The sequence below is a fragment of the Tachyglossus aculeatus genome, chromosome 2 (genome assembly GCF_015852505.1).
Source record: "Tachyglossus aculeatus isolate mTacAcu1 chromosome 2, mTacAcu1.pri, whole genome shotgun sequence".
NCBI classification, from domain to species: Eukaryota; Metazoa; Chordata; class Mammalia; order Monotremata; family Tachyglossidae; genus Tachyglossus; species Tachyglossus aculeatus.
This window is the reverse complement of record NC_052067.1, coordinates 161,953,771-161,967,278: the sequence shown is the minus strand read 5'-3', so window position 1 is coordinate 161,967,278 and position 13,508 is coordinate 161,953,771. Positions and strand designations below refer to the sequence as shown.

The 13,508-nt window shown below is 44.2% G+C and overlaps 1 protein-coding gene across 5 annotated transcripts in view; it reads right to left on the bottom strand.

Annotated features, from left to right (window-relative positions):
- USP15 (ubiquitin specific peptidase 15) overlaps positions 1 to 13,508 on the bottom strand; it is a 148,803-nt gene that overhangs the window by 84,173 nt on the left and 51,122 nt on the right. For all 5 annotated transcript variants that reach the window (XR_005454902.1, XM_038760446.1, XM_038760463.1 and 2 more), the window contains exon 3: positions 8,647 to 8,777. Coding sequence is in view for 4 of the 5 variants with exons in the window: in XM_038760446.1 (XP_038616374.1) it covers positions 8,647 to 8,777 (131 nt within the window). In the remaining variant the exon portion in view is untranslated. The remainder of the gene's footprint in view (positions 1 to 8,646; positions 8,778 to 13,508) is intronic.

The following is a 13,508-nucleotide window of genomic DNA, read 5'->3' as shown; positions in this document are numbered from 1 at the left end:
AATCTTCCCTTATCTCTCTAAAATGTTTTTCTTTTGGGGAGATGGAAGGAGGAGCAAAGACTGCTTATAAAAATCAGATTTTTCTTCTTAAAAGAATCCAAAAGTCACCTAAATCTTTTTTTTTTTTTTCCAAAATGCCAGTAGAGTTCTTGCAGAAACTTTAATGACATGTATTCATCTTTGGTACTCAAATTTTCTTTTTTTCAAGAAGACATCTGATTTTTGCTTTCAGAATACTCTGTACAACTGATTTCTTCTTAAAAAAATGGAAAAAAAGTGTTGCTATGAAATGGTTCTCAGAAAAAAAAAAAAGCAACACATACCAAAACAACTATTCACCGAAGTTCAGACAGGGTTTAAATCTCTCATCCTTTCCCTCCTCCCCTCAACTTCCATCTTCAACCGCTCACTCTCCACTGGTTCCTTCCTCTCTGCCTTCAAAAATGCGAAGTCTCCCCCATCCTAAAACAACTCTCTCTCCACCCCACTGTCCCTTCTAGTTATCGGCCTATCTCCCACCAACCCTTCCTTTCCAAACTTCCAGAACGAGTCATCTGGACTCGCTGCCTCAAATTCCTCAACGCCAACTCTCTCCTTGACCCCCTCCAATCTGGTTTCCGTCCCCTCCACTCCACCGAAACTGCCCTCTCAGAGGTCACCAATGACCTCCTTCTTGCCAAATCCAACGGCTCCTACTCTATCCTAATCCTCCTCGACCTCTCAGCTGCCTTCGACACTGTGGATCAACCCCTCCACTGCAATTGCCCTCTCAAAGGTCATCAATGAGCTCCTTCTTGCCAAATCCAACGGCTCCTACTCTATCCTAATCCTCCTCGACCTCTCAGCTGCCTTCAACACTGTGGATCACCCCCATCTCCTCAACATGCTATCCAACCTTGGCTTCACAGACTCCATCCTCTCCTGGTTCTCCTCTTATCTCTCTGGCCGTTCATTCTCAGTCTCCTTCGTGGGCTCCTCCTCCCCCTCCCAAGGGTCAGTTCTTGGTCCCCTTCTGTTCTCTATCTACACTCACTCCCTTGGTGAACTCATTCGCTCCCATGGCTTCAATTATCATCTCTACGCTGATGACACCCAAATCTACATCTCCGCCCAAGCTCTCTCTCCCTCCCTCCAGGCTCACATTTCCTCCTGCCTTCAGGACATCCATCTGGATGCCTTCCTGCCATCTAAAGCTCAATACTTCCAAGACTAAGCTCCTTATTTACCCTTCCAAATCCTGTCCTTTCCCTGACTTTCCTGTCACTGTAGACGGCACTACCTTCCTTCCCGTCTCACAAGCCCGCAACCTTGGTGTCATCCTCAACTCTGCTGTCTCATTCATCCCGTACATCCAATCCGTCACCAAAACCTGCCGGTCTCACCTCCACAACATCGCCAAGATCCGCCCTTTCCTCTCCATCCAAACCGCTATCTTGCTGGTTCAATCTCTCACCCTATCCCGACTGGATTATTGCATCAGCTTCTTCTCTGATCTCCCATCCTCCCATCTCTCCATGTTCCAGTCTATACTTCACTCTGCTGCCTGGATATCTTTGCACAGAAACACTCTGGCATGTCACTTCCCTCCTCAAAAATCTCCAGTGGTTGCCTGTCAACCTACGAATCAAGAAAAACACTCTCGGCTTCGAGGCTGTCCATCACCTCGCCCCCTCCTACTTCACTTCCCTTCTCTCCTTTTCCAGCCCAGCCTGCACCCTCCGCTCCTCTGCCGCTAATCTCATCATCGTCATCTTTTAGACTGTGAGCCCACTGTTGGGTAGGGACTGCCTCTATGTGTTGCCAATTTGTACTTCCCAAGCGCTTAGTACAGTGCTCTGCACATAGTAAGCGCTCAATAAATATGATTGATTGATTGATTGATCATCGTGCCTCGTTCTCGCCTGTCCTGCCATCGACCCTGGCCCATGTCCTTCCCCTGGCCTGGAATTCCCTCCCTCCACATATCTGCCAAACTAGCTCTCTTCCTCCCTTTAAAGCCCTACTGAAAGCTCACCTCCTCCAGGAGGCCTTCCCAGACTGAGCCCCCTTTTTCCTCTCCTCCTCCCCATTGCCCTCCCACCCTACCTCCTTCCCCTCCCCACAGCACTTGTATATATTTGTACATATTTATTACTCTATTTATTTTACTTATACATATTTACTACTCTGTTTTATTAATGATGTGCATATAGCTATAATTCAATTTATTCTGACGGTTTTGACACCTGTCTACTTGTTTTGTTTTGTTGTCTGTCTCCCCCTTCTCGATTGTGAGCCCACTGTTGGGTAGGAACCGTCTCTACATGTTGCCGACTTGTAATTCCCAAGTGCTTAGTACAGTGCTCTGCACACAGTAAGCGCTCAATAAATACGACTGAATGAATGAATCTCTGCTCTGAAATTTGCTTCACTAGAGTCTATCTTGAGTAAGTAGCTCACCCGAGAGTCTGGACAACTGGATTTGGAACAAGGAGTATGTTAAAAAAATGTTGCTCTGAATTAACAAGAATCACCAGAGGGTCAAGGGTTCTATTGAGGAAAATCTGACTTTGTCCCTACACTCATTTTTTGTCACACATAAGAATGAGCTATCCACTAACGTGATATGGTCTTTTACTCTTCTGTAGGCAAAATGAACTAGAAACAGGCTTGGGTAAGCATATCCAACACAAAAAACAAGTTTATGCCACATACCTTCACTTTCAACCTTAACTTGGAGCCAAAATGACCAGAAAAAAAACCCAGGATCATTGAGGAAATTAGACCACACATTCAAACTCCGTATTAGATCTAGTCTCTGTCCCACCCAGATAGTCTGAGTCTATCAATATGCCAAAGACCAGTCCTCTCTGGTGCCCACTGCCCAGGGGGAAATAGATTTGGAAAATGATTCCTTTGCATTTGACCTCAAGACTTGGTGAAAATATTTTATCCAGGCTCCCAAAACTATGTTATCAGCCAAAATATTTTATCCAGGCTCCAAAAACTTATCATCACAGGTGGTAAGTTGTATGCTAAATATCCCTGCCCCAGTGGCTTCCAGTGAGGAGTTTTCTTCTGTGATGGGGGAGAATGAAACGGATAGCATTTCTGAATCTATTAAAAGATGCTTAGGCTCCCCATCCACATTGGGGAAATGAATCAAACAGGTGTATGGCTCACTCTATGGACGCAATCCGGCGGGAGAACTATTGTGTTGCCCCAACTGCCCTCTCCCTGGGCATCAAGGATACAGGCAAGGGCCCCCTCAGCATCCCCTTCCTCATACGGTGGTTGGGACGGTGGCCTGAGGGAGAAGCATTAAGATGAGGTGGGGTGGAAACTTAAGGTCACCCGAGCCCTACTCAACCCAATAAACACGAAGCAAAATTTCCACTTCTCATCCAACTTGGAGACAGGCCTGTAATTGGAGAATCAGGTTCATGTGGAATTAAAAAAAAATACACAGATCTTAATGAATTAAATATTCAGCATACAAATCAACTTCAGGCCTTTCCATATTAGCTTTTCCTGTTTTCAAAATGAAAGAGGAAGGAGGAGGGTTCAAGAGGAGTTTGAATAAATTTGCAAAGGCCTTTATTGTGAATTGATAGTTGATGAGTGCTTACTTGTGTGCAGAGCACTGTACTAAGCAGTGATGCCCTGAAGGCAGGAGAAAATGTGAGACTGCGAAGAAGGAGATAGCTCAGGGCTGGAGATGTAGATTTGGGAATTGTTGGCATAGAGACAGTAGTGGAAATTGTGGCACTAAATGAGTTCTCCAAGGGCGTGGATGTAGATAAAGAATAGGAAGGGATCCAGGAATTTGTTAAGCGCTTTCTATGTGCCAAGCACTGTTCTAAGCACCAGGGTAGATTCAAGGTAATGAGGTTGTCCCTCATGGGGCTCCTTGCCCAAGGTCACACAGCTAAGTGGCTGAGCAGGGATTAGAACCCAAGTCCTTCTGACTCCCAGGTTTGTGCTCTATCCACAAGGCCATGCTGCTTCCTCTAATCCTGCCTGGGCACCCTGTTCCAAGAAGAATGGACTAGGACTAAAGCCATTAAAAGGAGGCCACCCGAGGGCTAGAAAAGGATGCCCTAAAAAAAGAGATTCTAAGTGCCTAGCCCTTGGATGATTTGGGGTCATGACCCTTTCCCTCCTCCCCACCACACTGACTTCTGTGGCTTTTTGAATCAAGCCAAGGCTGTTTTCCTGCTGCTTCTAACTGCCAGGCTTCCAGGCCTGCTGCTGCCACCAAAATCCGTGGCTGGGCCGTAGTGTCTCTTCTTAAAGACAACCTCCCCAAGATTCATGGGCCCACTTTCCCTACTGCTCTTTGTTAAGGTATGTGGTGGATGCCACTACTGCTGAATGTCACTCTGGGTGGAGCTCGCGGTGGGTGGGGAATGTGTCTGTTGTTGTACTCTCCCAGATGCTTAGTATTCATTCATTCATCCATTCATTCAATCGTATTTATTGAGCACTTACTGTGTGCAAGGCACTGTACTACGCACTTGGGAAGTACAAGTCGGCAACATACAGAGACGGTTCCTACCCAATAACGGGCTCACAGTCTAGAAGGGGGAGACAGACAACAAAATCAAACATGTAGACAGGTGTCAAAACCGTCAGAACAAATAGAATTAAAGCTGCATGCACATCATTAACACAATAAATATAGTAAATGTGAACAAGTAAAATAGAGTAACAAATCTGTACAAATATATACAAGTGCTGTGGGAAGGGGAAGGAGGTAGGGCGGGGGGGGATGGGGAGGAGAGGAAAAAGGGGGCTCAGTCTGGGAAGGCTTCGTGGAGGAGGTGAGCTGTCAGTAGGGCTTTGAAGGGAGGAAGAGAGCTAGCTTGGTGGATGTGCGGAGGGAGGGCATTCCAGGCCCGGGGGTCGATGGCGGAATAGGTGAGAACAGGGTACAGTAAGGAGGTTAGCGGCAGAGGAGGCCTTCCCAGACTAAGCCCTCTCCTTCCTCTCCCCCTCCTCCCCCTCTCCACCTCCAAGCCTTACCTCCTTCCCTTCCCCACAGCACCTGTATATATGTATACATGTTTGTATGTATTTATTACTCTATTTATATATTTTACTGGTACACATTTATTCTATTTATTTTATTTTGTTAATATGTTTGGGTTTGTTCTCTGTCTCCCCCTTCTAGACTGTAAGCCCACTGCTGGGTAGGGACCGTCTCTATATGTTGCCAACTTGTACTACCCAAGCGCTTACTACAGTGCTCTGCACACAGTAAGCGCTCAATAAATACGATTGAAAGAATGAATGAATGAATGAATGAATGAATGAATGAATGAATGAATGAATGAAGAGGAGTGGAGACTGCGGGCTGGGCTGGAGAAGGAGAGAAGGGAGGTGAGGTAGGAGGGGGCGAGGGGATGGACAGCCTTGAAGCCAAGAATGAGGAGTTTTTGCTTGATTCGTAGGTTAACGGGCAGCCACTGGAGATTTCTGAAGAGGGGAGTGACATGCCCAGAGCATTTCTGCACAAAGATAATCCAGGCAGCAGAGTGAAGTATAGACTGAAGTGGGGAAGAGACAGGAGACAAGAGACAGGAGGATGGGAGATCAGAGAGGAGGCTGATGCAGTAGTCCAGTCGGAATAGGATGAGAGACTGCACCAGCAAGGTAGCGGTTTGGATGGAAAGGGCGGATCTTGGCGATGTTGTAGAGATGAGACCGGCAGGTTTTGGTGACAGATTGGATGTGTGGGGTGAACGAGAGAGCAGAGTTGAGGATGACACAGTAAGCACTCAATAGATAGGACTGACTGACACACAGAGGGGTGTTGGAGCATGGGGGAGTCAAAATATAACAGAGTCTAGTAACTATGAGGCTGTTCGCTGATCTATTGCTACTCTAACTCTATGAGATTCACCATGGATCTCCTCCAGCAAGGTAATGGAAAATGTCCTGCGCAACTGAAAAATGAAATACTGTTTACTGGCATGCCAGCAAAGATGAGGACATGTAATCAAATATGGATCGTATGTTGCCAACTTGTACTTCCCAAGCGCTTAGTACGGTGCTCTGTACACAGTAAGCGCTCAATAAATACGACAATGAATGAATTAATTAAATGAATATGTAACTTTGCTGATTATTTTTCCCTTCTGTTCCTAGGGATACATCTGAATGCTTACCCAGATGGAATTGGTGTCAATCTGGAATTAGTATCTGTGAGGAATTCCAGTATCTTAAAGGCCGCAAGGAAAGATCGATGAAAATCACAACTTTCCAGTGCCCAAATAATAAACAATTCACCAAAACAAGAGAATTGTGAGAATAACTTTCTGATCATCTACAAGCACTAATGCTTTGTTCTGTCCCTCCTGATAATAAAATGTAACCAGCCACTTTAGGAGCTAATGATTTAATAGGCTTACAGTACTATCTGTTCACCTCTGACACCTACACCCAGAGCCTGATTTAGAGCATCTGTTGAAAATATATTTAATAATAATAATGATGGCATTTGTTAAGCGCTTACTATGTGCCAAGCACTGTTCTAAGCACTGTGGGGGGAGGGGGATACAAGGTAATCAGGTTGTCCGACATGGCGCTCACAGTTTTAAACCCCATTTTACAGAGGAAGTAATTAATGGGATGATGACATTTTCCAGATCAAAAAAAAAAAAATCACCACTAACTGTTTAAGATTGGCAAATCTATTTGAAGATGTGACTAAGTTCCTGGTGGACAGGGAATGTATCTACCAACTCTGCTGTACTGTACTCTCCCAAGCGCCTAGTACAGAGCTCTGCATACAGTTGAATGCTCAATAAATACCACTGAATGACTGATGTGAATGCTTCGTGGGGTTCTCCCTCCATAACAATGCAGCTTTCCCTAACTTTAATGAATGTTTTCACATCTTAAAATTGCACAAAAAACCTGATCCTTTCTACATTTTAGGGAATACTTGTAACACTTAAGAACAAATATTTTCAGTTTTTTCAAATGATTGATCTTCCAACAAAATTCTTTGCCATTAAATTCTAATATTCTGTCGTACTAGTATGAAATGATACAATAATCAATCAATCAATCACATTTACTGTGGGCTTACTTGCTGCAGAGCACTAGGCTGAGCACTTGGGAGTGTCCAATAGCTGGCTGACACTTTTTAGACTGTGAGCCCACTGTTGGGTAGGGACTGTCTCTATATGTTGCAAATTTGTACTTCCCAAGCGCTTAGTACAGTGCTCGGCACATAGTAAGCGCTCAATAAATACGATTGATGATGATGATGACACAATCCCAGCCCTTAAGGAGCTTACAACTGAATGAGGGACATCAAAATATTCAGTTTCCAGGATCATTCTTCTGGATGGATCTCGGTCTAGTGATAATAATAGCAATAATTATGGTAGTTTTTAAAATGGTATTTGTCAATAGAAGCAGCGTGGCTCAGTGGGAAGGGCCCGGGCTTGGGAGTCAGAGGTCATGGGTTCTAATCCCGGCTCCCCCACGTCTGCTGTGTGACCTTGGGCAAGTCACTTAACTTCTCTGAGCCTCAGTTACCTTATCTGTAAAATGGGGAGGAAGACTGTGAGCCCCACGTGGGACAATGTGATCACCTTGCATCCACCCCAGCGCTTAGAACAGTGCTTTGCACACAGTAAGCACTTAAAAAATGTCATCATGATTAAGTGCTTACTATGTGCCAGGCACTGTACTAAGTACTGGGGTAGATACAAGCTAATTGGGTTGGATGCAGTCTATGCTCACAGTCTTCCTCTCCGTTTTACAGATGAGGTAACGGAGGACCGGAGAAGTTAGGTGACTTGCCCAAGGTCAAGCTGAACACAAATGGCAGAGCTGGGACTAGAACCCAAGTCATTTGTCAAGCGCTTTCTATTTATTTTGTTAATGATGTGCACATGGCTATAATTCTATTTGTTTTGACACCTTGTCTACATGTTTTGTTTTGTTGTCTGTCTCCCCGTTCTAGACTGTGAGCCCGCTGTTGGGTAGGAACCGTATCTATATGTTGCCTACTTGTACTTCCCAAGTGCTTAGTACAGTGCTCTGCACACAGTAAGCGCTCAATAAATATGATGGAATGAATGAACGAATGTTTGCCAAGAACTGTAGTAAATATAGGATCGATACAAGATAATCAAGTAGGACACAGTCTCTGTCTCATATGGGGTTCACAGTCTAAAGGGGAGGGAGAACAGGTATTTAATCTCCATTTTACAGGTGAAGAAACTGAGGCACAGAGAAGCAAAGTGACTTGCCCAAGGTCACCCAGCAGGCAAGCGGTGGAGCCGGGATTAGCAACCAAGTCCATGCTCTTTCCACTAGGCAGTCCATTAGAAAAAAAAATATTATCCAGTCGGTCAGTCAAATTTATTTATAATTTATTTATTCATTCATTCAGTCGTATTTATTGAGCGCTTACTGTGTGCAGAGCACTGTACTAAGCACTTGGGAAGTACAAGTTAGCAACATAATTTATAGCCATATCGATATTTATAGCCATACTGATTACTATGACACCTTGAAGTATTGTAAAATTCCATTCTGATAAACCCACAACCTCTGCCATTACCGGTCAAGCGCTTAGTATAGTGCTCTGCACACAGTAAGCGCTCAATAAATACGATTGACGATAACCAAAGTTGTTACAATTACCTTGCGGGCTATTGGCTCCTGACCCACCATCAATGTGTACCAGCTGACCAGCTTGTTCCAGCCTTCAGTTGGCAGTAAAATGTAATCCAACTCATCAATGAGATGCTCCTTAAGGGCCTGAGCATCACCATCTGCAAGACAAAGAAGGACTGATCACACAAAACACAGGTGATACCATTCAAATGCTCTGAGTAAAACACAAGCTGCTTCCCTAATTGCGGCCAGCCTTTCATACAATTATCTTTTGATGAAAACAGAATCATACAGAGACAAAAAGAAAGAGTGAAAAAGTAGATTGATCTCAATATCAAGCCCGCAAGTCTCCAAGTGCACCCTGCTATGTCACTTATTGCCCCTGGATAACCTGAACGGCAATCAATCAATAGTGTTATTGAGTGCTTACTCTGTCCAGGGCACAATATTAAGCTCCCCAAAAGATAGGGACCGGGTCTAATTCCCAGTTGATCATTTTCTCCCAGGGTTTAGTAATAATAATAATAATAATAATGACGTTGGTATTTGTTAATCAATCAATCGTATTTATCATCATCATCAATCGTATTTATTGAGCGCTTATTGTGTGCAGAGCACTGTACTAAGCACTTGGGAAGTACAAGTTGGCAACATATAGAGACAGTCCCTACCCAACAGTGGGCTCACAGTCTAAAAGGGGGAGACAGAGAACAGAACCAAACATACTAACAAAATAAAATAAGTGCTTACTATGGGCCAAGAACTACTAAGCGCTGGATAACCTGAACAGCAATCAAGCAATAGTGTTACTGAGAGCTTACTCTGTGCACGGCACAATACTAAGCTCCCCAAAAGATAGGGACCGGGTCTAATTCCCAGTTGATCATTTTCTCCCAGGGTTTAGTAATAATAATAATAATAATAATAATAATAATAATAATAATAATGTTGGTATTTGTTAAGCGCTTACTATGGGCCAAGAACTACTAAGTGCTGGGATAGATACAAGGTAATCAGATTGTCCCACATGGGCTCAGTCTTCATCCCCATTTTACAGATGAGGTAACTGGAGGCACAGAGAATCAATCAATCAATCGTATTTATTGAGCGCTTACTGTGTGCAGAGCACTGTACTAAGTGCTTGGGAAGTACAAGTTGGCAACATATAGAGACGGTCCCTACCCAACAGTGGGCTCACAGTCTAAAAGGGGGAGACAGAGAACAAAACCAAACATACTAACAAAATAAAATAAATAGAATAGATATGTACAAGTAAAATAAATAAATAAATAGAGTAATAAATATGTACAAACAGAGAAGTTAAGTGACTTGCCCAAGGTCCCACGCCGACAAGAGGCAGAGCCGGGATTAGAGCTCATGACTTCTGACTCCCAAGCCCGGGCTCTTTCCACTAAGCCACGCTGCTCTGTACTCAGTAAGCATTCAATATAAACTATTACTGCTACAACTAGGTGCTGGGGAGAATGGATAGACACGATTCCTGCTCTCAAGGAGCTTACAGTCAATCATATTTATTGAGCACTTACTAAGCACTGTACTAAGTGCTTGGGAGAATACAATATAACAATATACAGGGAGCTTATGGTCAAGAGGGGAGATAGACCCCGGGCCTGGAATGCCCTCCCTCTGCCCACCCGCCAAGCTAGCTCTCTTCCTCCCTTCAAGGCCCTCCTGAGAGCTCACCTCCTCCAGGAGGCCTTCCCAGACTGAGCCCCTTCCTTCCTCTTCCCCTCGTCCCCCTCTCCATCTTACCTCCTTCCCTTCCCCACAGCACCTGTAAATATGTATATATGTTTGTACATATTTATTACTCTATTTATTTATTTATTTATTTTACTTGTACATATCTATTCTATTTATTTTATTTTGTTAGTATGTTTGGTTTTGTTCTCTGTCTCCCCCTTTTAGACTGTGAGCCCTCTGTTGGGTAGGGACTGTCTCTATGTGTTGCCAACTTGTACTTCCCAAGCGCTTAGTACAGTGCTCTGCACACAGTAAGCGCTCAATAAATACGATTGATGATGATGATAAATCAATGAATTACAGAAATGGACATAAGTGCTGTGGGGCTGAGAAGGGGGATGAATAAAGGGAGCAAGTCAGGGCGACGCAGAAGGGAGTGGGAGAAGAGGAAAGGAGGGCTTAGGCAGGGCAGGCCTCTTGGAGGAGATGGGCCTTCAATAAGGTTTTGAAGGGGCAGGGGAGAGTAATGAGGAGGGCATTCCAGGCCAGGGGCAGGATATGGGCAAGAGGCAGGCAGAAGATGAATTTATCCTTGAGGGGAATATTGTCTACCACACTGCAGACAGCTCTGGCTGGTACAGTGGCTGCCACGTGAGAACTCCAACATGTACCTGATCTTCCAGGGAAAACGTCATGAAGGCATAGCAACCAATCAGTGGTATTTATTGAGCATTTACTGTGTGCAAAGCACTGTAGTAAGCTCGTGGAAAAATACATTATAACAGAGTTAGTAGACATGTTTCCTGCCCACAAGGAGCTCCCAGTCTACAGGACCGTGACAACCCTCCGAGGTGGGTGGATAAGGATGCTTAAGCGAGGCCCACAGTAAGCTTTATATTCCATCTCATGGATTTATTTTCTTGCTTTCTCTTGCACTGCACCTGTATCTTCCCCTTGCCTCTTTCCCATCTTCTACTTCATCATCATCATCAATCGTATTCATTGAACGCTTACTGTGTGCAGAGCACTGTACTAAGCGCTTGGGAAGTACAAGTTGGCAACATATAGAGACAGTCCCTACCCAACAGTGGGCTCACAGTCGAAAAAGTGCTTTGCACAGTCTACTTCCCCATCTCTATCAAATCACTGGAGGTCCTTGAGGGGTGGGGAGACGGACACAGAACTTTTTTTTTTTTAGAAAAATGATCTGAGAAGCAGAATGAAGTATGGCCTGGAGTGGGGAGACACTGGAGGCAGGGAGGTCAGTGAGGAGGCTGATGAAGTAGTCAAGGTGAAAAATAAACGGGTGGACCAGCATGGTAGCAGTTTGGATGGAAAGAGAGCAGTGTTTTGTCTAGTGGAAAGATCAGGAGCCCGGGAATCAAGGACCTGGACTCTAATCCCAGTTCCACCAACCTGCCTCCTGGGTGACCTTGGATAAGTCATTTCACATCTTTGAGCTTGTTTCCTCACCTGCAAAATGGGGATTAAATCCTTCTTCCTTCACCTTGGACTTAGAGCCCTATGAAGGACAGGGACTGTGTCCTACCCCAGGGTTTAGTATAGTGCCTGGTGCATAGTAAACACTTAACAAGTATCATAAAAAAAAATTATCGACATGTGAACGCGGAACCCACATGATTTGGCGGTGACAAGGCTGAAAATGTGGCTGAATTAGAGAGATGAGAGAGATAATGCCATGATTAGGGGTTTATAAGACAGGGAGGGTGGTGTGGTGTGATGGGAAAGTCGGAGGGAGAAGAGGCAAGTATTTGTGTTTCAGACATGTTAAGTTTGAGAGGTTGGTGGCCCATCCAAATTAAGCACTTAGTACAGTGCTCTGCACACAGTAAGTGCTCAATAAATATGACTGAATGAATCCAAACAGAGATGTCCTGAAGGCAGAGGGAAATGCGAGACTGGAGAGGAGGAGAGAGGTCAGTGCTGGAGGGGTAGATTAGAGTCAGCCACACAGAAATCAGAATCAGAAAGCATAATTCAAAATTTTTAAAGCTAAAGTCCAGAAATCACATAAATGTTTCCTGCTACAGTGCAGGCAAAAAAGTGTCCACTACACCTACCAAAACAAAACTATAAATAGCTAATCGAAACTGTTCAATTGTTTAGCATTAACAAATTTCAAATTTCTGGAAATTGTTAACCAAACAGATTGGTCAGAGAGAAATTAAACAATACTTCGGTTCAGCCAAAGTGACTGCTAATTTATCACCCACATTCCCTCACAACCCCCAGTACCCCACCTCACTAGCGACCATCTTTGGGGAAATCCTCCCAAATATTAAGCTATTTGAAAGGGGTGGGAGTGGGCAGGAAGGAACAAAGTCACTTCTCAAATGCTCCACAACCTTCAAAAATATCTAATGTTCAGCAAGGTAGCTCAATCTAAATGTGGCCCTATTATATAGTGTTTGAAGTTTCTGAAAGAACCTCCCCTCCCCACATCCTCTGCTTTTATTTTTGAATGATATTTATTACATCCTTACTTTGTGCCAGGCATTGTACTAAGCGCTAGGGTACATACAAACTAATCAGGTTCATTCATTCATTCACTCAATTGTATTTATTGAGTGCTTACTGTGTGCAGAGCACTGTACTAAGCGCTTGGGAAGTACAAGTTGGCAACAAATAGAGACGGTCCCTACCCAACAGCGGGCTCACAGTCTAGAAGGGGGAGACAGAGAACAAAACAAAACATATTAACAAAATAAAATAAATAAAATAAATATGTACAAATAAAATAAATAAATTAAGAGAAGCAGCGTGGCTCAGTGGAAAGAGCCCGGGCTTTGGAGTCAGAGGTCATGGGTTTGAATCCCGGCTCTGCCACATGTCTGCTGAGTGACCTTGAGCAAGTCACTTCACTTCTCTGAGCCTCAGTTACCTCATCTGTAAAATGGGGATTAAGACTGTGAGGCCCACATGGGACAAACTCATCACCTTGCATCCCCCCCAGCTCTTAGAACAGTGCTTTGCACATAGTAAGCGCTTAACAAATACCATCATTATTAATAGAGTAATAAATACGTGCAAACATATATATATATATACACACAGGTTGGATAAATTCCCTGTCCCAAATGGGGCTCACAGTCTTTACCGCCATTTTACAGATGAGGTAACTGAGGCAGAGAAGTGACTTGCCCAAGGTCACAAGGCAGACAAGT